Source organism: Selaginella moellendorffii, unplaced genomic scaffold, assembly GCF_000143415.4.
Source record: "Selaginella moellendorffii unplaced genomic scaffold, v1.0 SELMOscaffold_19, whole genome shotgun sequence".
Classification (NCBI taxonomy): domain Eukaryota; kingdom Viridiplantae; phylum Streptophyta; class Lycopodiopsida; order Selaginellales; family Selaginellaceae; genus Selaginella; species Selaginella moellendorffii.
In genome coordinates this window covers 1,987,099-2,012,752 of record NW_003314280.1, presented here as the reverse complement: position 1 = coordinate 2,012,752, position 25,654 = coordinate 1,987,099, and the positions used below count along the sequence as shown (strand labels likewise).

Below are 25,654 nucleotides of genomic sequence, written 5' to 3'. Positions count from 1 at the left end.
CACGTGTTTACCGATACTTCCCACGTGGAGCGACCGCGGTGCGCAGAGATCTGCGGCTGCATTTGTGAGGCGTGGGGCCGCGAGATCTGTCACCTAGTGGCAGCATCGCAGCCCTAGGATTGGCAAATCGACGGTGGCGGGCGGGCATTTGGTGCTGCCAATGGGGGAGTGTGTGGGGAGCACTCGATTCATGGCGGCGGCCGCGGCTCACGCCAAGGGCGGCGATGGCGATGGCGATGGCGATGGCGGCGCCGGGAGCGATGCATGCAATTCGCTGCACAGGCGGGTGGATCCGCCGGCGAGCGGCGGCGTTTTGAGCTGGATCGCGGTGCTCATATGGCTGGGCGCCATCCATTTTAACACCATCGTCGGCCTCGTCGTTCTTGCCAATTTGCGGCGAGCCTGGGCCATTGCGTAAGCATTTGCATTTCTCCTCTTCTTTCTCGTTTTCCCGCTCTTCTCGGTTTATAGGGCGCTCTTCTTTCTTGATCCAGGGTCATGGGCTTGTATTTGCTGCTCATGGTTCTTCCGGCCCATCACGAGAGCCCTTTGGGTCGCAAGGTCGCGACGTAAGTAGCGATTTTTTTTTTTTTGATCGATCCTTGCTTACAAAAAGCTTGGATTTTTTTCTTTTTTTTTTTGTTGCTTCGATCGTGTAGGTTTATCTGCAAGTATGCACCGAAGCATTTTCCTATCAGGCTCCATGTCGATGATATAAAATCCTTCGACTTGAGCAAGGCATATGGTATTCTCTCTCTCTATGTATTTTTTTTTGGAATGACAGATAAATGCTTGAACAGTGTTCGCGGTGGAGCCACACTCCATCCTCCCTATCGGGATTATCTCGCTCTGCCACTACACTGGCTACATGCCTTTTACGAAAATCCGAGCGTTGGCCAGCAGTGCTGTGCGTAAAAGCGTTTTGAATTTTTTGAAGATTTTTTCTAAGTTTGCGCTGATTTGTTTTGCCGTGACACGTCCAGGTGTTTGCAACTCCAATCCTGCGTCACATCTGGACGTGGCTTGGTCTCGTTCCTGCCTCGCGAAAAACCTTTGGCAAGCTTTTGAACGATGGCTACTCTTGTATTGTCGTGCCTGGAGGTGTCCAAGAGTGCCTCTACATGGAGCATGGACACGAGGTTTGTGCCACATCGTCATCTCCTTTTCATGACTGCTTTGGATTTCTCTTATCTGTTTTCCAGGTGGTTTTCTTGAAGAAAAGATTTGGATTTGTGCGGGTGGCCATCGAGACTGGTGCTCCATTAGTTCCGGTGTTTTGTTTCGGCCAGGTATGAAAGAACTTCTCAAAGATTTTTTTTTCTTTCTAGCACCACCCGTCTTTTTTTCTTACAGACTGAAGCTTACAAGTGGTGGAAGCCGAAAGGAGAGCTCTACGCCAAGCTCTCAAGAGCTATCGGGTTTACCCCTCTCGTCTTCTGGGGAATGTATGGGTACGTTGATCTCTCTTTTCTTCTTTCTTGTAGCTTACTCGATGATCGTGCAGGAGTCCTGTTCCATGCCAGCAGGAGATGTACGTAGCTGTAGGCAATCCGATTGAGGTGACCAAAACCTCGCAGCCATCCAGAGAGGAGGTATGATCCACGAAGTTTGCATTTGTAGCAACGGGAATGGAATGCAGGTGGCTAATGTTCTGGAGAAATTCATAGTCGCGCTTCAAGAGCTATTTGAAAAACACAAGGCGGCAGCAGGATACAAAGACACCATGCTTCACGTGTATTAGGCAGCGGCGGTGGAGAAGGGTTTGTATTTTGTTGCTCCTCCAATCTTGGAGCGTAATTTCGCATAATCTGCGCAGTGATCCTCGAGTTTCTAGAGTCCCACAAGCACTGCCGGAGTTACTCATGTATAAAGAAATTTTTCAGTGCCTGTTTGGACAAAAGCCTGTTCTGCTCTATTGGAGTCACGCCCATAAGCTTGTGATGACAACGAAGACGAGCAAAGCCAGAGCAAAGCAGCCGGCTACTAGAGTTCCAAACGCCTGCAAAGAAACCAAAAACGCAAGGTGGAGTTCTTAGAAATCCCAGAACAAAAGCAACCTTTTCCCTCGATTCGAAGTGGAGTGTGCTTGTAAACCAGTTGAGACACTTGTCCACGAGCGGGGCCAGAGCCAGAGCGCTGGAATGGAAAGCAATTTAGATTTGAGAGCGACGCGAAACTTACGCTGCAGCACGCAAAAGTTTCGTCACTTGACTGCCTGCCCACACCATCGCAAAGAGCTTCACAAACCTGTGATACATGTAACAAAGCTCGAACTCTCGCGATCAAAACGAGTGGAAAGTACACACGGACAAACCTTTGAGCAGCAGCAGCATAGCCAAGGCCTCCTGGTGATGGAGCCACATAGAACCTGTGAAAAAATACCAGTTTTCATCGATCACTATCTGTAAGGTGTTGGCTATGGCGGCCAGGTGGTCGTTTACCAGAAGAAGAGAAACGTTCCTAGGTAGTACATGGTGTTGAAAACGCCGTAAGAAAGTATCCCAGCGGTTCCATATCTCCTCAGTTGGCTCTTGAGGCTGCGTTGTTAAGATGGAAGAGAATCACTCACTTTCAACAGAAGCACCGATCGAATGGACGTTGGCCTACTCGTCATTTCGTGAGAGGATTGATGCTAGCAAGCTCTTGGGCGATCCAAAATTCTCACCTCCGCCTGGCAACTAGGTAGAGCGTGAAGTTTTAGAGAAGAAACATGGGGAAGAAGAAACCTGGTTTTCTTGGACGTGTGTGCTGGGAGGAACATCCGGCTGCTCACTCGCAGCACTCAACCCACGAATCCGGAAGCGCTGGCGTGAAAGCACACGCGTTTTCTCCTGTGGAAGAAGAGGACCAACATTGCGAGCGGGCACAAACGAGACCGCCATGCTGGCGCAGGCCTCAAGCGCCATAGATTACCTAGACAAAGAATCCCTTTTACGTAGAATGATCAAGGCGATCGATGCTTGATTTTGTTAGGCTTTCTTGTTTCTCGCGACTTCGAAGTAACACCTTCTTAAAAGAGCCTCTTGCAACACCACGGTTCTTTCCAGAAAACAAAAGCGAGAGATCGTTTGATCTCACGTCGTAGTTCCTCTAGCAGTTAGCGAGCATGTTGGCGAGCAACACGTATGGAGCTCGATTATGTGGTTTCCAGCTCCTGCGGCATGGCCACCGTGGCTTACACAGGCACCGACTAGATTCATCCCCGTAGAGCTGTCCGGCTCAAACGGCCTCACCTCAACCAGCTCCTCGGCATCTTCCAATCGCCCTTGTCCAGCGTCGCTTGCATGCTAAAGTCCTCAGGGATCCGGCCGAGGAACTCCAAGCCGCCGTCGAGCAGGCCTACGTGACTGTAAGCGCAGCTGGTGAGCGTCACGCTGTCTGGATGCACTATCTGTAGCACCATCTCGGGGAGAAGCTCGAGGAAGACTTTGTTGCCGTGGCCGTGGTGAGAGTGGCCGCCACCAATGCGTTCCAGGAGACGACGTCTCGCTCCTCCATGCTGTCAAACACATGAGCTTCGTCCATGCAAGAGCAATAGGTACTATATGTTCACGAGCGCGGTTGCTAATTGGAGAGAATGCTCGAGTGGAGAATCCTGCCCTGGGGAAGAGCCGAGAGAGTAGCAGAGGCGTCCAACGCGCTCACAAAAGTCGCGGCGTCCTTCCAAGTCCATGAGCCGGAAGAGCTCCAGCGACGCTCTCGCTTGACCGCTGTGAGCATAGGCGGCGATCAATGCACTGCACGCTGCAATATCTCTTTCAGGCGTTCTCTGGAATAAGTTCCTCACCTCGTCTTGGAACTCGGGCTTCGAAGCGAACTTGGCCACCAGCGACGTCCAGGAGATGACGTCGTGCTGCGGCATTTGAGCGAAGAGCTTGTGAGCTCTATCCAGACCAACAGCGCTTGGAGAATCGAGTTCCACGACACGATGTTACGCTGCGTCATCTCCCGGAAGAACACTTGGACGGCACGCACGGCATCACCATTCCTGGAATATCCCAGGCCCCCTCTTATCTCCATGTTGACTGTGGTCTGTGGCATCCTTTCTAGTAACGTAGCCGCGGCCTTCATTTCTCCAGCCCACGTGTGAGACAGCGCCAGAAAAGTTACTTTGGAATCGTTTTGAGCGAGCGCTTCGATCAAGAAGTTGGAAGCCGTGACAACTGTGTTGAGGCATCCTATACGCCGAAGGAAAAGCCACCTATCTGTTGAGCGTCCCAAGAAACGCAATTCTTCTCTGGCATCTTCGAGCGCATCCTTCACATCTTGCACCATCCCATTTGCCGCAAGTGCCGAAAGAAAAGCTGTCCAAGTGATCATATCTCGTTCTGGACAGCGACTCTCAAAAACTTTCTTTGCTCTGTTGGGAATCCCGGCCTGACCGAAAGCCTGGATCATCGCGGTTACGGTAACGGAACAGTGCCGAGGCATTCCCTCGTAAACGGCTGCTGCATCGCCGACATGACCAGCTCGGGCATACGCTTGGATGGCAGCGGCCCAAGCGAAAGAATCCTTCTCAAGTTCCCAAGAAGGCCGCGAACCGTTCCAAGTGTTGAATCCAAATCACCGTCTTGAGAGTAGCCCTTGAGAATCGAGTTCCAGGAGACGAGCGTTCTAGCGGGCTGCCTGTAGAACACCACCGCCGCGTCAAACACATGCCCGTTTTGGGCATAAGCCGTGACGAGAGCGTTCCAGCCACATCAAACAGTAGCTTTGCTCCCTCGACGTGACTGGCGGAACAGTAGACAGCAATAATAGTGGTCCAAGATACTACGTTCTTCTCCGGCATTGCATCAAACACTTGCCACGCATCGGGGATATGCCCGTTCTGGGCAAACGCCGCGACCATGATGTTTCCAGAGAAAACGCTGTCGGGAGTGGAGAGCATCAAACACGGCCGGGGCCTCCTCGATATTGCAGCGACCGCGGTGCATCTGCACCAGAAGGCTGGCAGGGAGAAGGTTTCGATCGTACCCTTGGGCTCCAGAATCTGAGCTTGTCGGTTTGGAGGTGCCTGGAGAGGATGCGAGCGCGCAGACGCCGGACCCATCCCGTGACCACCACCATCCACAGCACATCTTTGCGTGACTTGATCAACTTGTGGCGAGAAAAGAGGGGATGGGAAGCTTTGCTCAAGTTGCCCCGAACTGACTGCTGCGATGCGAGGGAGGAAGAAAGTACAAAGTCAACACCAAATTGCGTTGGCGGATGATGCCCTCCAGGGAATACCTGTCATCCACTAGGTATCGGAATGATAGTGTTCTTCTACGCTCGTGTGTGCACTCACTTAAAGGCAAAGGGGGGACGAAGCTAGAAACGAAGAAGCGAAATGAACCCTTCTTTCTCAGTGGTGTCAAAAAAAAAAAAAATGGGTGTGATGTGATTCACCCATTCCCCTCGATCGATCGGTAGTCATCGCCTTTCCAGAATACTTGATGCCGGAATCTCGCAGTATCCGTAGATCCAATCGCCAAAATCCCGTCCCATCGCGGACAGCTTGTAGTGGAGGACTCAGAGCTCCCCCAACTTGCAGTGACGTTGCGCGCGTTGACATCACCACACCCACGCACGCCGTTGACCACAGGCTTTGACTAGAGTGGACTGGGGGAGATTTGAGGCTATAGGCAAGGCGACCACGTCGGCACTCGGTCGGCCTGTCTGAGCGGCGATGATGACGAGAGCGTAAGCTCTAGACAGTGGCCGGGCTTGTTTTTGCTTAGCTCCAGCCGACCAAATCGCCACCCCAAATCCGGCCTTTTGTTTAATCCAGTCCACGGCCGCAGTGCCGAGGAATATACCGCGCTGCACCAATTTGTCCACTAGGCAGGGTATATGCCGCCACTGTGCGTTCTTCCTCAAGAACACAGTCTTGAGCTACATGATGATCGAAGGAGAGAGCGTCGCGGAGAATAGAATTCACATTTGTAATTGCCATTTGCAAACCCGAGGAGGAGGAGGAGGAGGAGGAGCTAGATTTGATCTAGCTCGATCGACTGACATACTGATCAGTGATTTGATTACTATATGCTTGCTTATTCTCTTCTGTTTTTTTGTTCTGCTTGATGGTCTCTTACTCTTTTCTTTGTACAGGCTGCTGCTAAGCTCTATTTAATGTGGTGCTTGATCGAGCCTGTGAAGAAATCGTTTTGTTATCTCAAGGATTGTGACCGTGGCTGCGAGGAGGGTGAATCGCGGCCGGTGTGTAATCTATGTGGAACAGGTCCTCGGTGTTGTCGTGCTTGGACGAGCTCTTGGTGGATGAGCTCGTGCTTGGTACTGCTGATCCAGCGGCGTCTCTTTCCTTCACAGTTCTGGAAACCTTTGCTTGAGCTTCCGGTGCTGCTTGCGACTTGCTCGTCGCCGGGTGATCTGCAAACTGCGCTGGAGAATCTAGCATCTGCAAGCAAGAATGAATCATATGAGAGAAAAGCCCAGTGTGATCAAACATTGTATTGAAAGCACCTTCCGAGACCAACGGATTTTGGGACGAGAAGCAAGCTGGCGCGCCAGCTGATGATCCAGTGCGGTATCTATATCTGCGACATTGCGGTCGCCATCTAAGAAAGATCAAGTACCAAGTGGATGCAAATCATAGAAATATATATCGCGAAATCAAGCTAAACAAACCTCTTGTTTGCTCCTTCTTGGTAGTGGTATCACCCTCGCAAACAGCCTCGCCAGGGAGCAGGAGTAGAACAAAGGCCGCTGTGGCAAGCACCGCGAGCATCCACAAGCTTGCCATTCTCGAGAATCTCTTTCTTGGAAGAAGAGGGTCTTTGTGTGGAGATGGTGGAGAGAGCGCAAGAGCGAGAGCGAGCGAACGGCGAAGTGCGGTGTGAGGAACCGGGTTGCTGCCTGGATCGAAAGCACTTATATATACTACATGATATGATACTATATAACAATACATAATACTATTATATCGTGTATATGATATCACTGTGATCACTGTGTCACGTTGTGTGTGAGTGTCCCACAGCACCAAGCGAAGCGCTTCTTTTACCACCGTGTTTCCCCAAAGGTGTGCAAGGATTTCTCGACAAGCTCCCCCACTGTGGAAAAGAAAAGAAAAGCACACCTTAAAAAAACCACCAGCGAGCCACCATGAATGATCCATCCCCCAGAAGAGAAAGAACCAGTGCTTCCATCCAGAGTAGTGCTAAAAGAGAGAGTGAGAGAAAGAGGGATGGGGACTTTGTGTTGTCGCGAAACTCTGGAGAGACTCTTGCAACAATAAACAATTGCCCCAAGTTACTGCTTGGCTCTCCCAAAGACACTTTTCTTTTTTTTTTTTGTTTCTTTTTTTCGTGCCGTGTGCAGCATCCGCCGGAAGCATCGTGTCTCGCTTTGATTGGTCACCAAGTTGCTTTCGCAGCCGGGAGAGTTTCCGGGGATCTTTTGGGCGATTTAAACTTTTTGACCAAGGGGAGAAGTTTCGATAGCTATGGATGTGGTTGCATCGAAATGGACCCCCCGGGGTGTAACAATTATCGGCTGTTCCAAAGTCAAAAGATAATTACGGAATGTTTAAGACATGTTGCTAGACGTTAAACTCTATAGCTAGCAACAAGTTGGGCGAATCTACAAAGAAAAAGACTTTGTTTTCGCGAGGCTGATTTCGTCGATCAGTGGAGAAAATCATCCAACGGGATGTCGACAAGCTTGACCATTTGTTGGCGACGAACACCTTCGTGTGTTTTCTAGCCTTTGAAAAACCTGGGCCTTCCGGAAAAAGCGAGACAATCCGTACGCCACACCTTGAAATACTTGCGCACACTCTTTTTTCTGTGGAAACATTTGATTCGCTTTAGCGATTAGACGATTGAATTGTCCCCCCCGCTTTAAACTCTGGTTTGTGGGTCGGGGCTCCTTTCTCGAATCCCGTGGAGATCGATCGAGCACCGTGTCTGTGCCGGCAAATCGCTCCACAGTGCGAGAAATCGAGTATCATATTCATTGACAACAATCGCGGGGCTGTTCACATCTTCGCGCCACGACGTGGACGCAAGATCGCGGAGTGCTCGCGCCAATCAGCTCTGGCGCTGGGATAAACAAGGGCTTGGAATGTGGCGATTCGCCAGTGGGTGGGCGATGAGATTTGGATCTATTCTATTTTCCAAGTGATGCATTGATGTCAGAAGTCTCACATCAATGGAATCCTTATAAACTCTAAAAGGGATCCGGACGATTCCAAGAGATTTTTGTGGATCCAGCAAAAGATCGGAAGGTTGACGCTAATAATAGGTTTGAGCGGAATAAAGATATTCTCGCAATTTAGGGCTCCTATATCTTTCGTACGGAAAGATTACATGGTACGGAAGGTTTAGGGTTTTAGGGGAGGAGGGAGGGAAAATGCAGCGCCTCCCACAGCGGTGGCGCGCGCTCCGATCGAGAGGCTTTTGCTCGAATGCTCACGCGCCTGCTGCTGCGCCAGCCGACGAGAAGCCTGGCGCTTGGAAATGGGGAATTCGGAAGCGAATGTGGGATTTGATCGAGAAAAAGGGCATTGCTTTGATGCCGAGGCCGGTGCACAACACAATTCCGAATTTCCGTGGAGCCGGCAAGGCAGCTGACAAGGTGAGAGTAGTAGTAGTAGCAGCCTCAGAGATTTCATTCTCTTTTTCTTTTGTCTCTTAGGTGCTGCTTCTGCCCGAATATCGAGAGGCCCAGTTCGTGAGCGTGTGCCCGGATGCGCCGCAGAGACAAGTGAGATTCATAACACTCAGGCGTAAATCTCGACAGACAAATTTTCTTCTCTTTGTTGTGATGGGAGTTTCTCTTGGTTTCCAGATATGAAAGTGCTGCTTGTTCCTCCACCGGGGCTAAAGAAGGGCTTCTACGCGGTTGTGAGCCCGACGTACTTGTCCTTCTACAAGATGAGGGAGACCTCGGCACGCATTGGTACGCCAGTGTTTCTCAGACGATGTGAGTGAGATTTATTTCCAGCAGAGTCGTGCAGAGGGTGAGTTGCTGGGAAAAGAGCTGGGGCTTGAGTCGGATTTCAGGGTCGACATTCTTGTCATCGGCTCGGTTGCGGTGGATCCAGACACTGGTGCTCGCGTTGGCGTTGGCCATGTAAGAATCTCATTTTTTCTTGTAGCGAGGTGTGGATGATTTTCATTTCAGGGAACTGAGGAGCTGGCGTACGCGCTGCTTCGTCACAAGAAAATTATAGACGAGTCCACACTTGTCGTGACTACAGGTATGTTGACGAGTGATGGTAATGGATAACTCTGAGTTTTTCGTTGTAGTCCACGATAAACAGCTCGTGAATGACATCCCCGTGGACAAGCTGCTCCCTTACGACCTTCCAGTCGATATAGTTTGCACACCAAATTACATCTATCACACGAACACCAAAATTCCAAAACCAACCGGTAAGTTTTGTAAGTCCTTTCCAAGGCTCCATTGTTTTCTCTCATCTTCTCCTCTTGCCAGGAATTTACTGGGACTTGCTTCTGCCTGACAAATACCTCCGCGTGAACGTCTTGCGGGAGCTGAGGGAGAAGATCGGACAAGAAACTGGAGAGAAGCCGAAACTAGCGCCTACGGGAAGGCAAGTCCGTCCAGGTGGCAAAGCAGACGGGCCTTCCATCTCCATCACCGAGCTCAATCCCAGCATCACCGAGAAGGAGCTCGGGCAGCACCTACAAGGCATGGGCTTACGAGTCGACAGCGTGACTGTCTATCAGACCGCCTCAAAGAAAGCGTCCGCCAGGATAGTGATACCCGAGGACCTCAGTGCCGAGAAGTATGCTGCTGCTATCGACATCCATGGTTGGGTCATGCAAGCCAAGCCGACTCCTCCGAAAGCCAAGCGTGAAAAAAAGGTGTCGGGCTGAAAGTCACAGGGCTATGGATCAACTTAAAGCTCTTGATCACAGCTATGATACCTGATACTACTCCGCAAGCCATGGTCCACGAGTTTTCGGCCCAGCACCAGGACTCCATCAAGCTGCTAAGATCGTGTAGCAGTCTATCTCACGCCAGGCGTCTTCATGCCTCTATCAAGCTCCAGGAAGAGAGAAATGATGCTGGATCACATTCCTACCTCTCCAATTTGCTCGTTCAAGCGTACGGTAGATGCGGCAGCGCTGCTGAGGCTCGATCGGTGTTTGACGCCATCGCCCACAAGGACAGCTTCTCCTGGAACATGATGCTCTCGGCATATGCCCGAAACGGGCATCTCCAGGACGCTCGAACGTTGTTCTCTGTAATGCCCGTGAAAGACACGGTCTCGTGGAACACCATGCTTACACTATATGCGAACGAGGGTCTCATCAAAGAAGCGGAGGATGCGTTCTTGAAGATGCCGTCCAGGAGCCGCGTCTCGTGGAATGCTATGATCGCAGCATATGCCGAGACTGGGAATATTTCTGGCGCGAAACGCGTGTTTGATCTTATGCCCGACCCCGATTTCGTGGCCTGGACGACAGTGCTGGTGGCTTACGCCCAGCACGGGTATTTGCGTGACGCCGAGTCTCTGTTTGCGACTATGGCGGATCACGACGTGGTGGCTTGCACAGCGATGCTCGCGGCATATGCCCAGAATGGAGACGTTGGTCGAGCGAAGTCCATGTTTGATTCCATGCCGGATCCAAACCTGCGATCGTGGAACGCGATGTTAGCCGCGTATGGGCAAAATGGTTGCTGGAGAGAGGCCAAGTTGCTGTTTGATACGATGAGCTTCTGGGATGTGGTGTCATGGAACACCTTGCTCACAGCTCTCGCTCACTACCAGCTCGAAACTGCCAAGGCGTTGTTTGACAAGATGCCTGAAAGAAGCATGGTCTCGTGGAATCTGATCCTTGCAGCGTATGCCCAATCAGGGCATCTGGATGGAGCTATCAAGTTTGCCATAATCATGCCAGAGCTCAATCTCGTGTCATGGAACACACTCTTGGAGATGCGTTGCGCAAACAATCGGGTTGACGAAGCTAAGATCTTGTTCGATGGCATGCTCCAGCGAGATCTTGTCTCGTGGACAACGATGCTCGCAGCATATGCCCAGAAAGGGGATATTTTTCAAGCCAAGCTCTTGTTTGAGAGATTCCCTGAACGGGACCTCGTGTGCTGGAACGCCATGCTGGACATGTACGTACGATACGGCACGCTCGAGGAGACAAAACGCGAGTTCGATTCCATGCCCGAGCTTGACGTGGTGTCGTGCACCGCGCTCGTGGTGGCATATTCCCAGTGGGGGCACGTGGAGGAGGCCAAGAGGACGTTCGATACCGTGGTTGCTTGCCCGGACGTGGTGTGCTGTAATGCCATGGCGGCGGCGCTAGCGAACGCAGGACACGTGGAACGCGCCAAGTGCCTGTTTGACAGCATGGCGTCGCACAACACCGACACGTGGAATGCCTTGCTGACGGGGTACGTCCAGTCAGCACGCTTCGCCGACGCGGAGTATCTCTTCTCGGCTATGCCGGACAGGAACACCGGCTCCTGGAACCTCATGCTCGCGGCGCTCGTCGGCGCTGGCAGGCTGGAACGAGCTAGAGAGCTCTGGGATTTAATGCCGGATCACGGCAGCCTCTACTCGAGCACGCTCATGATCTCGGCCTACGCGCAGAGCGGCCACGCCGATCGCGCGCTCGCCATCTTCCAGTCCACGCCGGAGGCCCCCGACGTCATTGCCTGGAACGTGATCCTCGCGATGCAAGCGCAAGCCAGGCACCAGAGTGATGATCTCTTCGAGAGTTATGGCAGGATGTTGATCCATGGCGTGGCGCCGGACGAATCGTCGCTGGCGTGCGTTCTCCACGGCTGCAACCACGCGGGCGACGTGAGGATCGGGCGCTCGCGCTTCGGTTCCATTGGCTATGACTTTGGGCTTGGATTGACGAAGCAGCACTATGGATGTATGATCGATGTTCTCTGCCGCGCGGGACATCTGCGCGACGCCGAGGATCTCGTCGCGAGCATGCCCTTCGTCCCGGATGCTCGCAACTGGACGAGCGTCATCGGTGCCAGCGCCACCCGGCGGCTGCCAGAGCTGGTGGTGGAGAGAGCGCTCGCGGATTCCTCCCAGAGTGGTGGGCTTCACTCGGTGCTAGCCAACGCGCTGTCGAGCGCTCCATCGATGGCAGCACGATGATCCAATCCATCCATCCATCCCTCAATCTAGTCGAAAGTTCCTGGCGAAGAACACAGCGTTTTGATGATCCGGGTGACGATCTTCTTCTGGACGTGAGTGCCATTGACGGTGGAGAAGGCCGGATGGATCGCCACCGCCGCCCCGGGGCTGCTACACTCCCTGAGAGCTTCGATGAGTGGCTTGCGACTGTCACTCCCCACCGAGGCATCGAACAATTTGATGTGGTGATCGCGCTCGGCCTGGACGTGCTCCAGGGACTGGACAACTTGATCCATGCTGGGCCGCGCCGCCGGGTCTCTTTGCAAACACTGCGCCGCCAGCTTTGCAAAGAGCGACACGGATCTCGCCGGGAACATCCCCTTGAGCTCCGGATCCACGACCAGGAAGAGCTTCTTGTCGTTGGCTAGATACGGCGCCGTCCAGCCGACCAGGTCCTGCTCCTCCACCGCGAACATCTCGTCCCGGTTCTGGCGGCCGGTGAGAATCTCCAGCAGCACCACTCCGAAACTCCACACGTTGCTCTTGGGCGATGGTAGCGACTGCGCTCCTCGTTGGAGAAGCTCGGGCGCCGCGTAGGCCGCCACCTTCAAGCACAAAGAGCAACATCTTGTCAAGATCCTCTCTGCCAAAACTTTTGATCTCACCATGAGCGAGCTCGGATTCATAAACCTCTGCGTGAATCCATAGCCCATGAGTCGTGCTCGCAGCTCCTTGTCGACGTGCACGTTGAAAGTTCTAAAGTCCTTGTACATGAGCTGGAAGAAGATCACGCACAAACAAGCTTTTAGCTATGGTGGAGGGTGACGAGCAACAACGAACGCGAGAGCACTTTGGACGTAGCCAGCTTTCGGACGTACCTTTGTGGGCGATCGCTCGTGAAGAAACGCGAGCCCCCGCGCAGCATCGGTGGCGATCCTCACCCGCGTTGCCCAGTCGAGCGGCGGCCGATCGCGGCTCCGGCCATACAAGAGCCTGTCCAAGCTCCCGTTGGCCTGGATCTCGTAAACCACCAGCTTCTCGTCGGTGGTGAAGCTGAATCCCAGGATCCGGCTGAGGTGCGCGTCGCGCAGGCACACAATCTCCTTGACGTGCTCGATCCAAGCCTTGGAATCCTATCAAAACTGCGCTTTGAGCTATGGAAGCCAAGCTATGGCGTGGTTCTTACCTGCATTGTCGTATCCGATAGCCGGACGAGCACCGCTTGCGTGGAGTCCTTGCTGCTACCGCCGCCGCGGGGATTGGCATCGATCGAGACGGTGCAAGTGAAAGCCGGGCCATTGCCGGACTCGCCAATGCACGAGGTCTCGGGGCAAAAGGTGATGTGCGCGGCGGCCAGCCTCTCGTGGGCTACTGGCGGTGGCCTTGGCAGTGGCATGGATGCCGATTTCTTGAACTCCTTGCCGGGGCGATGGTGATCACTGGCGGCGGTGGAATCCCTGGTCACCGCCGGGGAGCCCATGAGTCTCGATGGTTCTGGCGAGAGGCCGCAAGACTCTGGCGTGGGCAGCGGCAGTGGCTGGCCCCGGAAGACGATGGGATCCCTCCTCACGCCGCTCAAGCTCGCGTATCCACTGGGGCCTGAGTGAGTGACGAGGGGCGACGTGGAGCCATCTTCCATCCTGGTGGAGATCTTGGGCACCGCGATGGCGGTGGGCTTTGATCTTGGGTTTCTGGCGATGGCGCTGGGAGATGGCGATGGCGAGGGCGATGGCGATGGGTGAGCCAGTGGTGGCGGCGGCGGGATTGGGTCGTCATCCGTGACCAGGAATGTGGGTGGAGCCGACATGGTTCGCATCATCTTGGCGGAGGCGTCCTGCCCCGCCAGTGATGCCTTCTTGTGCCGCGATTTCTTGTGGGCGAAGCACCGCATTCCTCTTCTTCTTCCTCTTCCTCCCCTCTAGAATCTCTCCTAGCATCAAAAATCCCTTCCTTACCCCGATGGTATCGTCCAAATGCTGCTATGGAATGGATCTCTCTCTCTCGCTTTTCCTTGGGTCTCGCTGGAATCCAAAGAGAGGATCGGTTGGTCGTCCCAGCGAGAGATCTTCACTAGCTTAAAAGCGCCATCGTGTGAGTGTGGGCAACGGCCACGATGATCCCCGTATGGACGGCTAGCACGCGTTATGCCTGACGAATATGCTTAACCATTAACGGCCGGGATTTTCTCTCTCTCCCCTCGCCAGGGAAAATATCTTTCTCCATGGGCTCGAGCGCTCATTGCTTTGATGCCTAGCTAAACAGAGCTTAAAAATTCTCGCTCAGAAGAAGAGGACGAGTTGTTCGACAGTGAAATCTCGACGAATTGAATGGTTTGGGATCGAAATAAGTCCACAGTGGGAACCATCGATCGAAGAGGGCCTGCTGCTCTCCAACCGCAAGGAACACGAATCCCCAGTGCCCAGTCGATCGTTTTGTCCATTGTCGTGTGTGTCTCCCGAAAAAACGCTACGAGTTGAATTGATCTGTGATCCTTTTTGGGCCTCTTCTAAAATTCCAAGAACTGTGCACTCTATTCATGGAGATAGTATAGTTTTACCAGAGTTGACTCATACAGACTGTAAAGTCAAAGGGTGTCGATTTCGAGCAATCAAGACCTGGAAGTACGTATTTTATAATTCCCGGGTACGATACTTAAACATTCTTGTCATCTCATCTATCGCTTGATACTTCACATTGTAACTACATAACTGGCCGAGATTTCTTCTATCCTGGAGGTTTTGCCTCCTTGCACACACACACACACACACAAAACGTAGAATTTGCTCGTCAGCGTGATGTAAGATCAGATCAATGCAGAGCGTGGGAGCGATCGATGCAGCGTTCCAACGCAGACTATAAGCATCCAAACTCCGAGAAAGAAGAAGACGAACTCGTTTCCTAGGAGAGAGAGAGAGAGAGAGAAATCAATCGCGGAGATCTTTACGGAGGATTAGAATGGCTTTTTACCTGGAAGAAAGTGAGCGTGCAGCCTGTTTCTCGACCAAGCAAACCTGCAAAGAGATAAAGCTTGATTGGATTAAAAAAGCGAGAGAGATGGGGAGAAGCACTGGATCCGGATCGAGAAACCACCGAAACATGTCACTATCAAATCGATGGATGGAGCAACTTACACTGTGCCTCCAGCTGTCGGCCCAATGGCTTTGAAAAGCGACAAGAGGCTGAGCGAAAATCCATTCGCTGTTCCACGCTCCTCTTGCCTCTGTGACAAAAGCAGCCCCACGATTTTGACGGATCAACACTTTGGTCTGTAAGAAACAAAGCTGCTTACCACCGAGACGTTGACGAGGATGGCCAGGCCTGTCGTTGTTGCTTCCTGGGAGATGGAAACTCTGGGTGAAACAACCGAAACGAGGAGAGTCTCGAGAGCTTACCATGAAAATGTACTTAAGAGTTGACACTGTCAAGATCACGAACCAGAGCCAGACTCCAGTGAGCTCGTACATAAACGGATAGATGACGAGAAGTGGCAGTGTAAGTCCCTGCCAGAATGAGTTTCACATTTCAGCAGCGCGATCGCAAGAATCCATAGAACTTACGGATGCTATCCGAGTGACCATTGCTGGTCCGAGGCGCCGGGTGACCACAGGGAAGAAGCTTAGCTGACAGATCAGCATGATAAAAGCTACAACATCCACATTAAGACTCGTCCACGAGAAAAGTTAACGGTTTGATCCTCACCAGCGACTGTGAGAACTCTTCCGGCATCGGAGCTCGTGAAAGACAGTCCTCCCGTACTCTTGGAGCTCAAAGCCCAAAGAGAGAAAACCTGTAAAGGAGAGAGCAAGAGATTAGAAAAAGTTGGAGCATACTTTGTTTACCTCTAAGAAAGCAATGTCGTGAAGTGAAGCAAAGCAAAACAGAGCGATGGAGACGATGAGCGCCTTGTTCTGGAAAATGGATCGCTTCTCGCAGTCATCGCTGATTACCCCGCTCTCGATCTCAGGGGTATTGGCAACTTCCTTGGCATGGATGTGCAAAGTCTCCTGTAAAGAAAAGAAATTTTTGGAGAACTTGCCAATAGTAGTCTTGACTTACTGGTAGAAAGTGACAAGCGACGAGCACAAGCAGCGCAAACACTGTAACACACAGTGGCGGAAGAAGGTACGGGTACCTGCGGAGAAGATCGCACGGCCATGAGAATCTCGATCGATTGGAATCGCGGAAAGGAAGGAAACGAAAAAGAGATTCTTCATTCCTTCAACTTGAGAGAGGAGACTACATACCGGTCGAATAAAGAGCCTTGGAACAATTCCGGATACTTGAGAGCTGGCTGTAAATCACGGCATTGACATGGTTTTTCTCAATGACGATATGATAAAAGTTTTCGCTAGATATCATTGCTTGCCTCGGCTAAGAAGCCGCCGATTGCCGGTCCAAGGACGAGTCCGAATCCCCAAGCAGTGCTAACCTGTAGGATCGAAACGAATGAGGAATTTCCCAAGATCCAACGTTTTGCTATCGAGCAAGACCGACTTTTAAAGTTCTACGAGTTCTACTAACTACAAGATGGTTTGCTTGTGAATCTTACCACAGCCAGTCCCAAGCTCCGATACTTTTTGTTGCAAATTTCGGTTGCGAAGGTTTGAATTGTTCCAAACAAGCCATTCAGGCTTCCCAGGCAGAACCTGGTGACCACCGCCATCCAGAGCGAGGTGCTAAAGCCGAAGAGCGTGTTGAAGATGATCCTGGAGGAAGAAAGAACTTTAGACAAGCTGGAAAGAAAGAGATGATGTGACGAACACTGAGATGATTCCGCAGAACATGACGGGCTTGCGACCATATCGATCCGCTGCCACTCCCCACAGCAAGCCGGTGAAAAATCTCCCAATCATGAAGGATGAGCCTGAAAGTTTCCAACGTGAGATTATGAGAAAGCAGGGATCGTCATTGTCGTGAAACAGATCAGGAGCAGCGAATTCAATCCTCTCACCAATGAATCCTGCGTAGTAGCCGATGTCGCTCTCCGAGTCTGCGACATTAAAGTCCCGGACCTGCGGAAGAAAAAACTTTAGACTTGCTCGAAGAAGAAAAGCCGTGAACTTCGGAAGATCGGGAGTTTACCAGCAGATAGAGATAAGGGAACAAGATGGTGATTGGCAAAGCTGGAAAACAGAGATGGTTAGAGCAGTTCTTCGCAAATTGGTGAATCAACAAACTCACCATTGCAAAGCATGATGAATCCGATGAGAACCAGATACTTGATCGGCGGCCCGTCCTCCTCGTGCGGCATGCATTTGCAACCAGGGCATTCTCGGCTCGATTTGAGCAGCAAAGGCTCCTTGATGAGATCTTCACTGGGAGTAGTCATCGCTCTGAACAATCTTTGCTCACAAACTCTTCTCTTTTTTCGCTATCTTCTACTTCTTTTTTCTATGCTTTCCTTGCTTCACGCTTTTGGAAAGTCAAGTCAGATGATCTCTTGGGACTCTCTCGAGGCGCGCTTGAGAGCTCTCCCCTCTTTGTCGCTTCTCTCTCTCTCCTTTCTTTTATCCTCCTTTGTTTTCTTCGGAGAATGTTGGAGCCTCTGATGTTGGGTGTTTGTATGAAGCGAGACGAGACCCGGGAAATGCGCTAGCAGTGATCTTGTGGTGGTGGTGGTGGTGAACAAAGTTGGAGCAGCGTCAGATTTCATGAAGCACTGAAAGGTGCTGTAGGCCAGCCCTCTCATCAATTCCTTTTGTACCATGCTGCTCAATCATGCAGGCAAAAGACCTTCGCCCTGTGGTATCACACTGGGTGTTGTTACCAGGAGAAGGAGACGATGTGTGATCACTGACCGGGTGAAAACGAAGAAAAGGGAAAAGCAAAGGAAAAAAAACTGGACATGGATGGCTGGATTCCTCTACAACTTGCTGTCCCTGTTGGGTGATTGATGGCTGATGGATTGTACGTCAAGGGTCAAAACATCTTCTTACGAGCGAAAGATAAAAGGGGAGAGTCGATCCAGCGAGAACCCACGAGCAGTGCAGGCCTGGCCGTGCTCCTCCAACTTGAGACCACCCACATTTACAACTGAACAGACCTTTTAAGAGAGTGTGTTCTTCGGCCTCCACTTAGGACTCCTGTTCTCTCCATCTTGGGTTGTTTTTCATCCGGATTCTTTTGCAGGAGCCCATTCCTCGCCAGCGAATCTGTGCCGACAGGCAGCAAACCACACGCGCATTGCGGAGATGAGATCGCCCACATGAAAAGAAGAAACATGTATCGTATCGATCTATATAGCAGCTCTACATGATCCAGCTATATAGAGAGAGTTATTGCCAAGGACTTGGATACGATTGTTTTGTTTTGTATCTTTCTCGCCTTGTCTGCGTGTGTGCCTGTGCCTGTGTGTTTGGTGGGGTGTTTGTAAGGAGAGCAGTGTCAGAATCAAGAACCATAGAAAAACAAGTAAGAAATTTTCTTTTGATCTAGCTATCGGTCTGGCTTTGTGACAAAAGCGCAGGCTATTTCTAAAACTCGAGATGGATGCCATTCCTCGAATTAGGAAGACCAGGCCAAGAGTACACGCCAGAGGGTCTCTGACTCGATCGATAGATCCATGAAATGTTTTCTTTGGATCGTATATATGATGTTTGACAAGGTTCTGCCACCTTTATTACAACAATTCCTTTGCCATGGAATTTGAGGATTGGACATCTACTCTAGATTCTGCTCGAGCAGAAAACTCGATCTGAAATGCCCGGCATTGCAGCAAATCTCGAGCCTTCAAAGCCTTGCACATTGAAATTTCCCGATCAAGCCGATGTAACAGTCACCCTGGGAAGGAGAGAATCATCTCAGCTTGCTCCATCACGTACGTGAAGACAAACTTTATAGCACGCTCATATAGAACAAACACGGCTCACATTTCCATAACAAGAGTGCGATCTCATCTCGTGGACTTAGTGTGTGGTTTTTCTACGCAACTGCAAACAAACAAGGGCTAGGCGAAATTATTACAATGCGGTGGCCAGTCGAGCTCTCCCAATCAACCACGTTTCACTTTGGACGCACACGTTCCAGCCACGTCGACAGGAATAATCAATTCCAAGCATCTCCTTTCCAGCGAGAAGCTCAGAGAGAGGAGCATTGTCGCAATCGTAGAGCTGTGTCGCGCGCCACTGGCGTCTAGGGTTTTGCGCGATCCCCGAGCCATATGGAGGAGCCGCTGCTAGGACGCGATCGTCAACAGCCGGAGCTCGAGTTCCCGGATTGTCCCGGCTGCCAGATATGGCGGCTCCGCGAGAAGGGATCGCCGCCGCCGCTGAAGCAGCTGGTGTCCCTGGGATTCGTGGTTCTTTGCAATGGTACGTTGTCTATCCTAGCAGCGCTTTACGTTATTCTTTCTCGTTCTGTCTCATCGATCCAAATGGTTTCGACAGCGCTGCCGATTTCCGTGCTTTACCCGTTTCTATATTTTATGGTGAGATACTCTCCGGGTTGGCTTCTTGCTACACGTTTTGTTCTTTCCAGGTGCGTGATTTCCATGTTGCGAAAACCGAGAGCGATATTGGCTTCTACGCAGGATGGATTGGTAATGCTTTCTCTACTTTGTCGTCTACATGTTCACTTTTGGAACTGAGAGTGAGTCGACTGTTCAGGATCGTCGTTTATGGCTGGACGTTTCTTCACTGCTGTGTTCTGGGGCTACTTGGCGGATAGGATTGGCCGGAGGCCAGTGATGGTGCTTGGAATTGTGTCAGTGTAAGCAAACTTCCTCTATCGTTTGTCAAACTTTGTCTAGTATCTTTCATTCTGAGCATCTGTTCATAATCAGGTTGGTCTTCAACACGTTGTTTGGCGTGAGCACGAGCTTCACCATGGCTCTGGTGACCCGGTTTTGCCTTGGCAGCTTCAATGGCATGCTTGGTCCGGTTAAGGTACGGGTCTTCTACTAGTGAAGTTCATCTCGTTGACACGGTTTTAATCTGTTCAGGCGTACGCATCGGAGATTTGCAGCGACGAGCATCAAGCACTAGGTGTGTCGGTCGTAAGTTACTGAATTGCTTGAAAACCTTGTCTCTCGGCAACGTACGGTGTTACACTAGTTTCTTAACTCCTGGCAAAAATGTCTCTCTCGTAGGTTGGCACAACTTGGGGGCTAGGACTTATAGTTGGACCAGCTCTGGGGGGGTTCCTGTCGCAGGTATTTATGCGGAGAATTGTATACAGCTGACAAATTTCCCCTTGCAGCCGGCTGTAAAGTATCCGAATGTTTTCCACCATGGATCCCTCTTTGCACGGTAACTGGCAGCACTTCTGATTCTTTCTTATGGTTCTTCTTCTTCTTCTTTCTGCGTGGCAGGTTTCCATACTTATTGCAAGCTCTGGTTGTCTCCGCGATAGCGTTACTCGGTCTCTGTATGTGTTTTACTCTACCTGTAAGTGCTCTTTCTTTTGGCAGTGCAGTGTTTGAGGTTTTCTTCTTTTCCTTTTGCCAGGAAACACTCCACAAGCATCCTAAAAGGAACATATCAGCTGCTGAAGACAAGCAACCGGCAAGAAAGCAGTCGATTCTCAAGAACTGGCCATTCCTTGCATCAACAACTGTGTATTGCCTTTGGTCCCTCCATGACATTGCCTACACAGAGGTATACGTTGCAACCATTTCTTCCCGTGGGGGCTGACTTCTGTTTGCTTGTAGATTTTCTCACTGTGGGCTGTTAGTCCAAGATTACAAGGAGGACTTAGCTTCACTAGTTCTGACGTTGGAGAAGTCCTGGCTATTTCAGGTGAATCCCTGTGTAACCGTGGCTTTGACAGGTACTGATCGGGAACTATGGTTGCAGGTTTCGCCATGCTTGTTTTCCAGCTTACAATTTTTCCGGCTGTTGCGAACATGCTTGGGCCTATTTTCATGACTCGGATATCAGCTGTAAGTAAGATGCTATAAGTTCCTTCTTCTGATTTTGTTGCCCTTTCTCTCAGATCCTGGCAATTCCTATACTTTGTATATATCCTCTCATGTCAAAGCTGGAAAACGTTTGGCTGTGGGTAGTCTTGCTCACTGCCTCCGTGCTTAAGTTCGTGCTCACCGTACGTGACCAGTCTACTACTACATGTTTCAATGCTAATGGGCTTTGTTCTTGCAGACGGCCACAATGACCGGATCGTTTCTTCTGATAAACAACTCCGTGGTATAATGAGTCGTCCATTTCTTGGTTTTCCCCCGGAAGTTCACGTTCTCTTTTCTTTCTCTCTTCTCTTTTCTTTTTTGCTTGCAGACTCAAGAACAGAGAGGTGCTGCAAATGGACTGTCACTAAGCGTTGTTTCTCTTTTCAAGGCTCTTGGCCCGGCAGGAGGAGGTTCAGTGTGAGTACTCGTTTCTGATATTTGGCTACCAAGGAGGAAGGAGCTAACGCAGTTCTTTTTCTCAGGTTTGCTTGGGCTCAAAAGCGCCAGCACGCAGCCTTCCTTCCAGGTGAGAAACAAGTTTGCAAATTCGTGAGACGTGCGTGAGAGTAACTTGACAACTTTGGATGTGCAGGGGACGAGCTGGTGTTCTTCTTCCTCATTTTCTTTGCCTTTCTTACGGTCCTGGCCACGCTCAGGCCTTTCTTGCCCGCGTCCACCAACAAGCTTCAAGACGAGAAAGCAGCGGATCAGCTAGCTTGATGTCAATCCAGTGACAAGATCCTGGCATGACAACCATTCCACTACATAGCGATGTAAAAAAACTCGAGCTTCGATACTACTCGGCTGCGCAATGAAAAACATTCGTCGAAGATTTACGCGTGCTACAATACCACAGTGACATGATCTGACCAGTTCGTGCGAGAAGATCGAGTTTGGTTTGGATACCAACGTGTGCCTGCTGGTCGTAAAGCTTTGACTCGTAGAGGCGTAGCACCACCTCTTTAAGTTAAAAGATGTTTGGGGCCGAGCGAGCGAGCGAGCGCATTTCTATCATCATGGGCATGCCGGACGAAAATCAGGTTTGCGAGAAAGAGGGAGCTCTCAAGCATTCTCTTTGTTTCTTGTTCTCTCATAGATTGTTTCTGTTCCAGATGGAGGAGGTGCTCGTGGATGCTCACGATAGGGTGCGAGTAATGACCCTCAATCGCCCTCAAGTGCTCAATTGTCTCAATCTCTCCGTTGTAAGAGTTTGCATTTGGATCAAGAAGCCTTGCGGCATCCTGGTTTTTGTTCTTGAGCTTTCTCTTTCAGGTCTCCCGACTCGCGGAGCTGTTTGAGCAGTGGGAGAGAGATGAGAGTGTGGAGCTTATAATCATCAAGGTGAGCTCCACCTACCATTCTTCTCTTTTTAAATCCCTGGCTCGCAGGCCGCAGGCAAGGTTTTCTCTGCTGGTGGTGACCTGCGCATGTTCTACGATCACAGGAAAGGTTTTGTTCAAGGATTAAGCTTTGGTGGTTTTGATTCCCTTGCGTGTCTTTCCCAGACGAATCGTGGAAGGAAGTCGTGTACAAAAAGTACTGGCTCGACTATCACCTGTACAGCTACAGGAAAACAAGAGTATGTTCACATCACGTTTCTCAAAGCCTAGAAGACTTGGAACTTAGAGACTTTTGTTCTTCACAGGTAGCTATTTGGCACGGACTCGTTGTGGGAGGGGGAGCAGGCTTTACGTTTCCCAGCACGTTTAGAATCGTCACTGAGAATGCTGTAAGTTTTGTGATTGCTACTTGAGAGTATCTAACAGTTTCGCTGCCAGGCATTCTCCACTCCCGAAGTTGCTGTCGGTTTTCATACTGATTGTAGTGCCTCGTATTTCCTTCCACGACTTCCAGGACATCTGGGTAAAAATCACTCTTTGAGTTTTCTTACTTGATCTCAGACTTAAGTTTTGCAGGAGAATACCTTGCGCTCACAGGATCGAAACTGGACTGCGCTGATATGCTAGCTTGTGGCATCGCTACGCATTTTGTCCCTTCAAAGGTGGTTTTCCGTTTTCTGATCTCTTCTTACATTTCAATAAAAAACTATTGCAGGATGTTCCGGAGCTTGAGAAGACTTTGCTGAATTTACAACCGGAAAGCTCAATACAGGAGGCTATCCAGGGATTTGCTAAGATGCCTGAAGCTGAAGCGAGCAGTGTCATGAAAAGGCAAAACTTCTTAATCGTCCACGATGGAATTTTACGTATGAACTAACAAGCTTCCAGGCTTTTCCAGGATGACTTGGATAAACAGCTGCTTCTCGAAAGACCGAGTTGAAGAGATAATCGAGTCTCTGGTGAGTCCCTGAGGCCTTTGCGTTGATTTCTTTCTTGATAAATCCCGCTTGTCAACCGTTTCACTAGGCCAGTACCAATGACGAATGGTGTAAAGAAACTGCGCGGTCACTGAGGCGCCTCTCGCCAATTGCGCTCAAGCAAGCCTTAGCATCGGTTAGAAGAAACTCTCTCTCGCGCGCGCGTACGCAATTTTTGTGCTGATTGTGTTTGGAATTGTCAACACAGATCCGGCAAGGCAGGACTCAGAGCTTGAAGAAATGCTTGGAAAGAGAGCAGCGGATTACTCTAAATTGCTTAAGGAGCCTAGTCTCGGATGATCTCTACGAAGTAAGTTCTTCGGTTTCCTGGTTCCATAAAAGTTCTTACTGCTTCTTTCCAATTATGACTAGGGGATTAGAGCTGTGGTTGTGGATAAAGATCGCGCTCCAAAGGTTGGTTGTGTTGGCTCTCAAACGTTAAGGTTCAGCCATGTTAATTGGTGAAACTTTTGCAGTGGAATCCATCGACTCTTGCAGAAGTCACGGATGACATGGTAGAGATGATCTTGAACACCTACACTGCCAGGGAGCAAATTCAATTGCCTCTGGAAGGCGAGGAAAGGTAAACTAAAATCCCTTTCGTCATCCCTTCAAACCCTTCATTTCAAGGTGGAGTGGCAAATACTTGGCCTAGGAGATCCAGCCAAACTCCCGCCATTTTCTTGTTTGAATTCAAAATAGTCGCGAATATTCATGAGGCTTAGAGGCTTAGGGTTTTTGCGAGAAGGGGAAGAAACTCTCGGGGACGCAGGACCGAGGACCACTTCGATGGGAGACCAGCACGTATCTCGGCAGTGATCTCCGAGTGGTGGCGGATGTCACTAGCGGCAATTCGTCTTCAGAGTTTGGATGGGTGGTGATCTTCCGCCTAAGAACAGAACATGAGTATGACTCGAAGCAGGGTAGAGTTTTTTTCTCGCTTACCATTCGCATTCCAAAGAGCGCAATTCAGTAGCACATTTATTATACTTATCCTGATCGACTTTTAGAGCTCTGCTGCTTGTGCTCCACAAATTAGTCCGTCACGCTCATCATCTGGATTGTTCCGAACATGCCATTGAGGTAGAGCGTAATCCTGGTGGAAGGAAGAACTTTAGACAAGCTAGAAAGATTAACGAGAAAGAGATGATTTGATGAACACTGAAATGATTTGAACATTGACAGACTTGCGACTTTCACTCCCCATTGCAAGCCACGATCCTGGAAGATTGAGAAAACAGAGGTCGAAGAGGTTGACAGCTAGGAAAGAGCAGCAACCCGGCACCAATATCCTGCATAGTATCCAATGGTCGCTCACCTGCAAAAAGAAAAACACTAGAAGATACCAGCAGGTAGAGATAAGGATTGATTTTGCGTCCAAAACCTTTCAAAAGAACATTGGAAGCTTGTGTCAAGGATTTTAGAATTGCTGTAAGGCTCTGGCATGCTTTTTCACGATGGATGCTTCTCAAGGAGAGTTGAAGAGATTATCCAGTAGCCTGTGCCTTAATTGCTTGTGCTTTCGTTGTGGATTTACGTTTCCCAGCACGTTTAGAATCGTCACCGAGAATGTTATAATGCTACTTGAGAACATCTAAGAGTCCGAAGTTGCCGCTGGTTTTCATACCGATTGTAGTGCCTCGTATTTCCTTCCACGACTTTCACGACAGCTGGGTATGAAACGCGCTCTGAGATTCTTAGCAGGAGCATACCTTGCGCTCACGGGCTCAAGGCTGGCCTATACGGTAGCTTGTGGCATCGACCGACGCATTTTGTCCCTTTAAAGGTGGTTTTCCGTTCTCTTATTTCTTCGTACACTTACTTTTTCATGACACTGGTCTCTCCAGCCTCTGGCATCTTAGCAAATCCCTGGATAGCCTCCTGTATTCAAGCTCGCGGTTGCAAATTCACCAACGTCTTCTCAAGCTCCGGAACATCCTGCAATAGTTTGATTGATGGGACTTTATGTATGAACTAACCAGCTTCTATGCTTTTCCAGGATGATTTACTGCTTCTCGAAGGACCGCGTTGAAGAGATAATCGAGTCTCTGGTGAGCCTCTGCGTTGATTTCTTTCTTGTCAACTAGGCCAGTACCAATGAAAAATGGTGTAAAGAAACTGCTCGGTCACTGAGGCACCTCTCGCCACTTGCGCTCAAACAAACCGGTTAGTGAAAACGCATAACATTTATGCTGATTTTGATTGGAGTTGTCCACACAGATTCAGCGAGGCATGACGGAGAGCTTGAAGAAATGCTGCGGATTACTCTAGGAGCCTAGTCTCGGAAGATCTCTATGAAGTAAGTTTTTGTTTCTGTGTTGTGGCGAAATCCTACGGGGTATAGGGTTCTTTGAAAGAC

The 25,654-nt window shown here is 50.4% G+C and overlaps 11 protein-coding genes across 19 annotated transcripts; 5 read left to right on the top strand and 6 right to left on the bottom strand.

The window, feature by feature from the left end:
* The first annotated feature begins 116 nt into the window (after positions 1–116).
* On the top strand, positions 117–1,913 carry LOC9650888 (diacylglycerol O-acyltransferase 2). Of its 2 annotated transcripts, XM_024677357.1 has the most exons (10): positions 117–414; positions 495–569; positions 660–745; positions 801–907; positions 984–1,139; positions 1,203–1,289; positions 1,354–1,451; positions 1,505–1,592; positions 1,640–1,760; positions 1,817–1,913. In XM_024677357.1, the coding sequence occupies exons 1-9, from the start codon at positions 161–163 to the stop codon at positions 1,739–1,741; spliced, it is 1,053 nt and encodes a 350-aa protein (XP_024533125.1). In that variant the 5' UTR covers positions 117–160; the 3' UTR covers positions 1,742–1,760; positions 1,817–1,913. The 2 variants fall into 2 exon arrangements, with proteins under 2 accessions (XP_024533125.1, XP_002972601.2); XM_002972555.2 differs by having other exon boundaries at positions 1,640–1,901.
* LOC9650887 lies at positions 1,832–3,992 on the bottom strand. 4 transcript variants are annotated; one of them, XM_024677361.1, is made up of 7 exons: positions 2,727–3,992; positions 2,608–2,678; positions 2,442–2,537; positions 2,315–2,368; positions 2,182–2,247; positions 2,058–2,136; positions 1,857–1,999 (listed from the first exon to the last, which is right to left on the bottom strand). In XM_024677361.1, exons 1-7 carry the CDS (start codon positions 2,904–2,906, stop codon positions 1,922–1,924), a joined length of 624 nt encoding a protein of 207 aa, XP_024533129.1. In that variant the 5' UTR covers positions 2,907–3,992; the 3' UTR covers positions 1,857–1,921. The 4 variants fall into 4 exon arrangements, with proteins under 4 accessions (XP_024533128.1, XP_024533127.1, XP_024533126.1 ...); XM_024677360.1 differs by having other exon boundaries at positions 1,832–1,999; positions 2,182–2,368; XM_024677359.1 differs by having other exon boundaries at positions 1,832–1,999; positions 2,058–2,368; positions 2,727–3,737; positions 3,788–3,992.
* On the bottom strand, positions 3,230–4,398 carry LOC112347038 (pentatricopeptide repeat-containing protein At4g02750-like). Its single transcript, XM_024677161.1, has 3 exons — positions 3,895–4,398; positions 3,638–3,853; positions 3,230–3,499 (listed from the first exon to the last, which is right to left on the bottom strand). The coding sequence occupies exons 1-3, from the start codon at positions 4,396–4,398 to the stop codon at positions 3,230–3,232; spliced, it is 990 nt and encodes a 329-aa protein (XP_024532929.1).
* Positions 4,399–4,503: 105 nt separating this feature from the next.
* Positions 4,504–5,509, bottom strand: LOC112347077. The gene is made up of 2 exons (XM_024677355.1): positions 5,230–5,509; positions 4,504–5,154 (listed from the first exon to the last, which is right to left on the bottom strand). Exons 1-2 carry the CDS (start codon positions 5,234–5,236, stop codon positions 4,517–4,519), a joined length of 645 nt encoding a protein of 214 aa, XP_024533123.1. The 5' UTR covers positions 5,237–5,509; the 3' UTR covers positions 4,504–4,516.
* Positions 5,510–5,905: 396 nt separating this feature from the next.
* On the bottom strand, positions 5,906–7,126 carry LOC9651575. The gene is made up of 3 exons (XM_002972332.2): positions 6,628–7,126; positions 6,463–6,557; positions 5,906–6,397 (listed from the first exon to the last, which is right to left on the bottom strand). The coding sequence occupies exons 1-3, from the start codon at positions 7,115–7,117 to the stop codon at positions 6,155–6,157; spliced, it is 828 nt and encodes a 275-aa protein (XP_002972378.2). The 5' UTR covers positions 7,118–7,126; the 3' UTR covers positions 5,906–6,154.
* A 1,225-nt stretch (positions 7,127–8,351) lies between these two features.
* Positions 8,352–9,855, top strand: LOC9650886 (5-formyltetrahydrofolate cyclo-ligase-like protein COG0212). Its single transcript, XM_024677267.1, has 7 exons — positions 8,352–8,577; positions 8,638–8,728; positions 8,791–8,901; positions 8,960–9,075; positions 9,127–9,202; positions 9,252–9,377; positions 9,439–9,855. The coding sequence occupies exons 1-7, from the start codon at positions 8,353–8,355 to the stop codon at positions 9,840–9,842; spliced, it is 1,149 nt and encodes a 382-aa protein (XP_024533035.1). The 5' UTR covers position 8,352; the 3' UTR covers positions 9,843–9,855.
* Positions 9,856–9,886: 31 nt separating this feature from the next.
* Positions 9,887–12,100, top strand: LOC112347037 (pentatricopeptide repeat-containing protein At4g02750-like). Its single transcript, XM_024677160.1, has one exon. The coding sequence runs from the start codon at positions 9,887–9,889 to the stop codon at positions 12,098–12,100; it is 2,214 nt and encodes a 737-aa protein (XP_024532928.1).
* Positions 12,101–12,117: 17 nt separating this feature from the next.
* LOC9650885 (probable serine/threonine-protein kinase PBL1) lies at positions 12,118–14,601 on the bottom strand. Of its 2 annotated transcripts, XM_024677266.1 has the most exons (4): positions 13,266–14,601; positions 12,958–13,212; positions 12,745–12,855; positions 12,118–12,684 (listed from the first exon to the last, which is right to left on the bottom strand). In XM_024677266.1, the coding sequence occupies exons 1-4, from the start codon at positions 13,968–13,970 to the stop codon at positions 12,127–12,129; spliced, it is 1,629 nt and encodes a 542-aa protein (XP_024533034.1). In that variant the 5' UTR covers positions 13,971–14,601; the 3' UTR covers positions 12,118–12,126. The 2 variants fall into 2 exon arrangements, with proteins under 2 accessions (XP_024533034.1, XP_002972377.2); XM_002972331.2 differs by having other exon boundaries at positions 12,118–12,855.
* A 90-nt stretch (positions 14,602–14,691) lies between these two features.
* LOC9651574 (protein ZINC INDUCED FACILITATOR-LIKE 1) lies at positions 14,692–17,784 on the bottom strand. The gene is made up of 16 exons (XM_002972330.2): positions 17,261–17,784; positions 17,162–17,202; positions 17,031–17,091; positions 16,841–16,943; positions 16,629–16,785; positions 16,446–16,508; positions 16,324–16,370; positions 16,136–16,211; positions 15,919–16,083; positions 15,779–15,866; positions 15,637–15,722; positions 15,472–15,579; positions 15,369–15,413; positions 15,211–15,299; positions 15,047–15,090; positions 14,692–14,977 (listed from the first exon to the last, which is right to left on the bottom strand). The coding sequence occupies exons 1-16, from the start codon at positions 17,406–17,408 to the stop codon at positions 14,883–14,885; spliced, it is 1,416 nt and encodes a 471-aa protein (XP_002972376.1). The 5' UTR covers positions 17,409–17,784; the 3' UTR covers positions 14,692–14,882.
* Positions 17,785–19,137: 1,353 nt separating this feature from the next.
* Positions 19,138–21,812, top strand: LOC9651573 (protein ZINC INDUCED FACILITATOR-LIKE 1). 3 transcript variants are annotated; one of them, XM_024677348.1, is made up of 17 exons: positions 19,138–19,389; positions 19,465–19,505; positions 19,556–19,616; positions 19,684–19,786; positions 19,860–19,962; positions 20,019–20,072; positions 20,166–20,228; positions 20,276–20,325; positions 20,388–20,463; positions 20,524–20,673; positions 20,727–20,814; positions 20,872–20,957; positions 21,011–21,118; positions 21,175–21,219; positions 21,307–21,395; positions 21,461–21,504; positions 21,571–21,812. In XM_024677348.1, exons 1-17 carry the CDS (start codon positions 19,239–19,241, stop codon positions 21,696–21,698), a joined length of 1,440 nt encoding a protein of 479 aa, XP_024533116.1. In that variant the 5' UTR covers positions 19,138–19,238; the 3' UTR covers positions 21,699–21,812. The 3 variants fall into 3 exon arrangements, with proteins under 3 accessions (XP_024533116.1, XP_024533117.1, XP_024533118.1); XM_024677349.1 differs by having other exon boundaries at positions 19,145–19,389; positions 19,608–19,616; XM_024677350.1 differs by lacking the exon at positions 19,138–19,389 and having other exon boundaries at positions 19,481–19,555; positions 19,608–19,616.
* A 47-nt stretch (positions 21,813–21,859) lies between these two features.
* LOC9650884 (3-hydroxyisobutyryl-CoA hydrolase-like protein 5) lies at positions 21,860–24,286 on the top strand. 2 transcript variants are annotated; one of them, XM_002972552.2, is made up of 15 exons: positions 21,860–22,018; positions 22,091–22,180; positions 22,251–22,319; positions 22,367–22,427; positions 22,484–22,557; positions 22,624–22,707; positions 22,757–22,841; positions 22,895–22,980; positions 23,034–23,149; positions 23,217–23,277; positions 23,345–23,431; positions 23,504–23,605; positions 23,668–23,709; positions 23,772–23,878; positions 23,926–24,286. In XM_002972552.2, the coding sequence occupies exons 1-15, from the start codon at positions 21,953–21,955 to the stop codon at positions 23,948–23,950; spliced, it is 1,155 nt and encodes a 384-aa protein (XP_002972598.2). In that variant the 5' UTR covers positions 21,860–21,952; the 3' UTR covers positions 23,951–24,286. The 2 variants fall into 2 exon arrangements, with proteins under 2 accessions (XP_002972598.2, XP_024533119.1); XM_024677351.1 differs by having other exon boundaries at positions 21,985–22,018; positions 22,075–22,180.
* Positions 24,287–25,654: the final 1,368 nt, after the last annotated feature.

Bases quoted from the DNA above. Each gene is read 5' to 3' on its own strand.
- LOC9650888 (XM_024677357.1), top strand. From the start codon at position 161: ATGGGGGAGTGTGTGGGGAGCACTCGATTCATGGCGGCGGCCGCGGCT. The intron at 570-659 runs GTAAGTAGCGAT...TCGATCGTGTAG, and splicing joins TTGGGTCGCAAGGTCGCGAC to GTTTATCTGCAAGTATGCAC. The intron at 908-983 runs GTGCGTAAAAGC...TGACACGTCCAG, and splicing joins GAGCGTTGGCCAGCAGTGCT to GTGTTTGCAACTCCAATCCT.
- LOC9650887 (XM_024677358.1), bottom strand. From the start codon at position 2,906: ATGGCGCTTGAGGCCTGCGCCAGCATGGCGGTCTCGTTTGTGCCCGCT. The intron at 2,538-2,607 runs GTAGGCCAACGT...TTAACAACGCAG, and splicing joins ATCCTCTCACGAAATGACGA to CCTCAAGAGCCAACTGAGGA. The intron at 2,000-2,057 runs GTTGCTTTTGTT...GTTTCTTTGCAG, and splicing joins ACTTCGAATCGAGGGAAAAG to GCGTTTGGAACTCTAGTAGC.
- LOC112347038 (XM_024677161.1), bottom strand. From the start codon at position 4,398: ATGATCCAGGCTTTCGGTCAGGCCGGGATTCCCAACAGAGCAAAGAAA. The intron at 3,854-3,894 runs GTCTGGATAGAG...CAAATGCCGCAG, and splicing joins CGATTCTCCAAGCGCTGTTG to CACGACGTCATCTCCTGGAC. The intron at 3,500-3,637 runs GTTGGACGCCTC...TGTGTTTGACAG, and splicing joins GCCGCGACTTTTGTGAGCGC to CATGGAGGAGCGAGACGTCG.
- LOC9651575 (XM_002972332.2), bottom strand. From the start codon at position 7,117: ATGGATCATTCATGGTGGCTCGCTGGTGGTTTTTTTAAGGTGTGCTTT. The intron at 6,558-6,627 runs GTTTGTTTAGCT...GATCTTTCTTAG, and splicing joins CAAGAAGGAGCAAACAAGAG to ATGGCGACCGCAATGTCGCA. The intron at 6,398-6,462 runs GTGCTTTCAATA...TCTTGCTTGCAG, and splicing joins AAATCCGTTGGTCTCGGAAG to ATGCTAGATTCTCCAGCGCA.
- LOC9650886 (XM_024677267.1), top strand. From the start codon at position 8,353: ATGCAGCGCCTCCCACAGCGGTGGCGCGCGCTCCGATCGAGAGGCTTT. The intron at 8,902-8,959 runs GTACGCCAGTGT...AGAGTCGTGCAG, and splicing joins GGAGACCTCGGCACGCATTG to AGGGTGAGTTGCTGGGAAAA. The intron at 9,203-9,251 runs GTATGTTGACGA...TTTTCGTTGTAG, and splicing joins CACACTTGTCGTGACTACAG to TCCACGATAAACAGCTCGTG.
- LOC112347037 (XM_024677160.1), top strand. From the start codon at position 9,887: ATGATACCTGATACTACTCCGCAAGCCATGGTCCACGAGTTTTCGGCC.
- LOC9650885 (XM_002972331.2), bottom strand. From the start codon at position 13,970: ATGCGGTGCTTCGCCCACAAGAAATCGCGGCACAAGAAGGCATCACTG. The intron at 13,213-13,265 runs GTAAGAACCACG...CAGTTTTGATAG, and splicing joins TATCGGATACGACAATGCAG to GATTCCAAGGCTTGGATCGA. The intron at 12,856-12,957 runs GTACGTCCGAAA...ATCTTCTTCCAG, and splicing joins ACGAGCGATCGCCCACAAAG to CTCATGTACAAGGACTTTAG.
- LOC9651574 (XM_002972330.2), bottom strand. From the start codon at position 17,408: ATGACTACTCCCAGTGAAGATCTCATCAAGGAGCCTTTGCTGCTCAAA. The intron at 16,786-16,840 runs GTTCGTCACATC...TTCTTCCTCCAG, and splicing joins TTCTGCGGAATCATCTCAGT to GATCATCTTCAACACGCTCT. The intron at 15,300-15,368 runs GTAAGCAGCTTT...CTTTTGTCACAG, and splicing joins TCCTCGTCAACGTCTCGGTG to AGGCAAGAGGAGCGTGGAAC.
- LOC9651573 (XM_024677348.1), top strand. From the start codon at position 19,239: ATGGAGGAGCCGCTGCTAGGACGCGATCGTCAACAGCCGGAGCTCGAG. The intron at 20,815-20,871 runs GTGAATCCCTGT...CTATGGTTGCAG, and splicing joins AGAAGTCCTGGCTATTTCAG to GTTTCGCCATGCTTGTTTTC. The intron at 21,505-21,570 runs GTGAGAAACAAG...TTGGATGTGCAG, and splicing joins GCACGCAGCCTTCCTTCCAG to GGGACGAGCTGGTGTTCTTC.
- LOC9650884 (XM_002972552.2), top strand. From the start codon at position 21,953: ATGTTTGGGGCCGAGCGAGCGAGCGAGCGCATTTCTATCATCATGGGC. The intron at 22,708-22,756 runs GTAAGTTTTGTG...TTTCGCTGCCAG, and splicing joins GAATCGTCACTGAGAATGCT to GCATTCTCCACTCCCGAAGT. The intron at 22,981-23,033 runs GTGGTTTTCCGT...AAACTATTGCAG, and splicing joins CGCATTTTGTCCCTTCAAAG to GATGTTCCGGAGCTTGAGAA.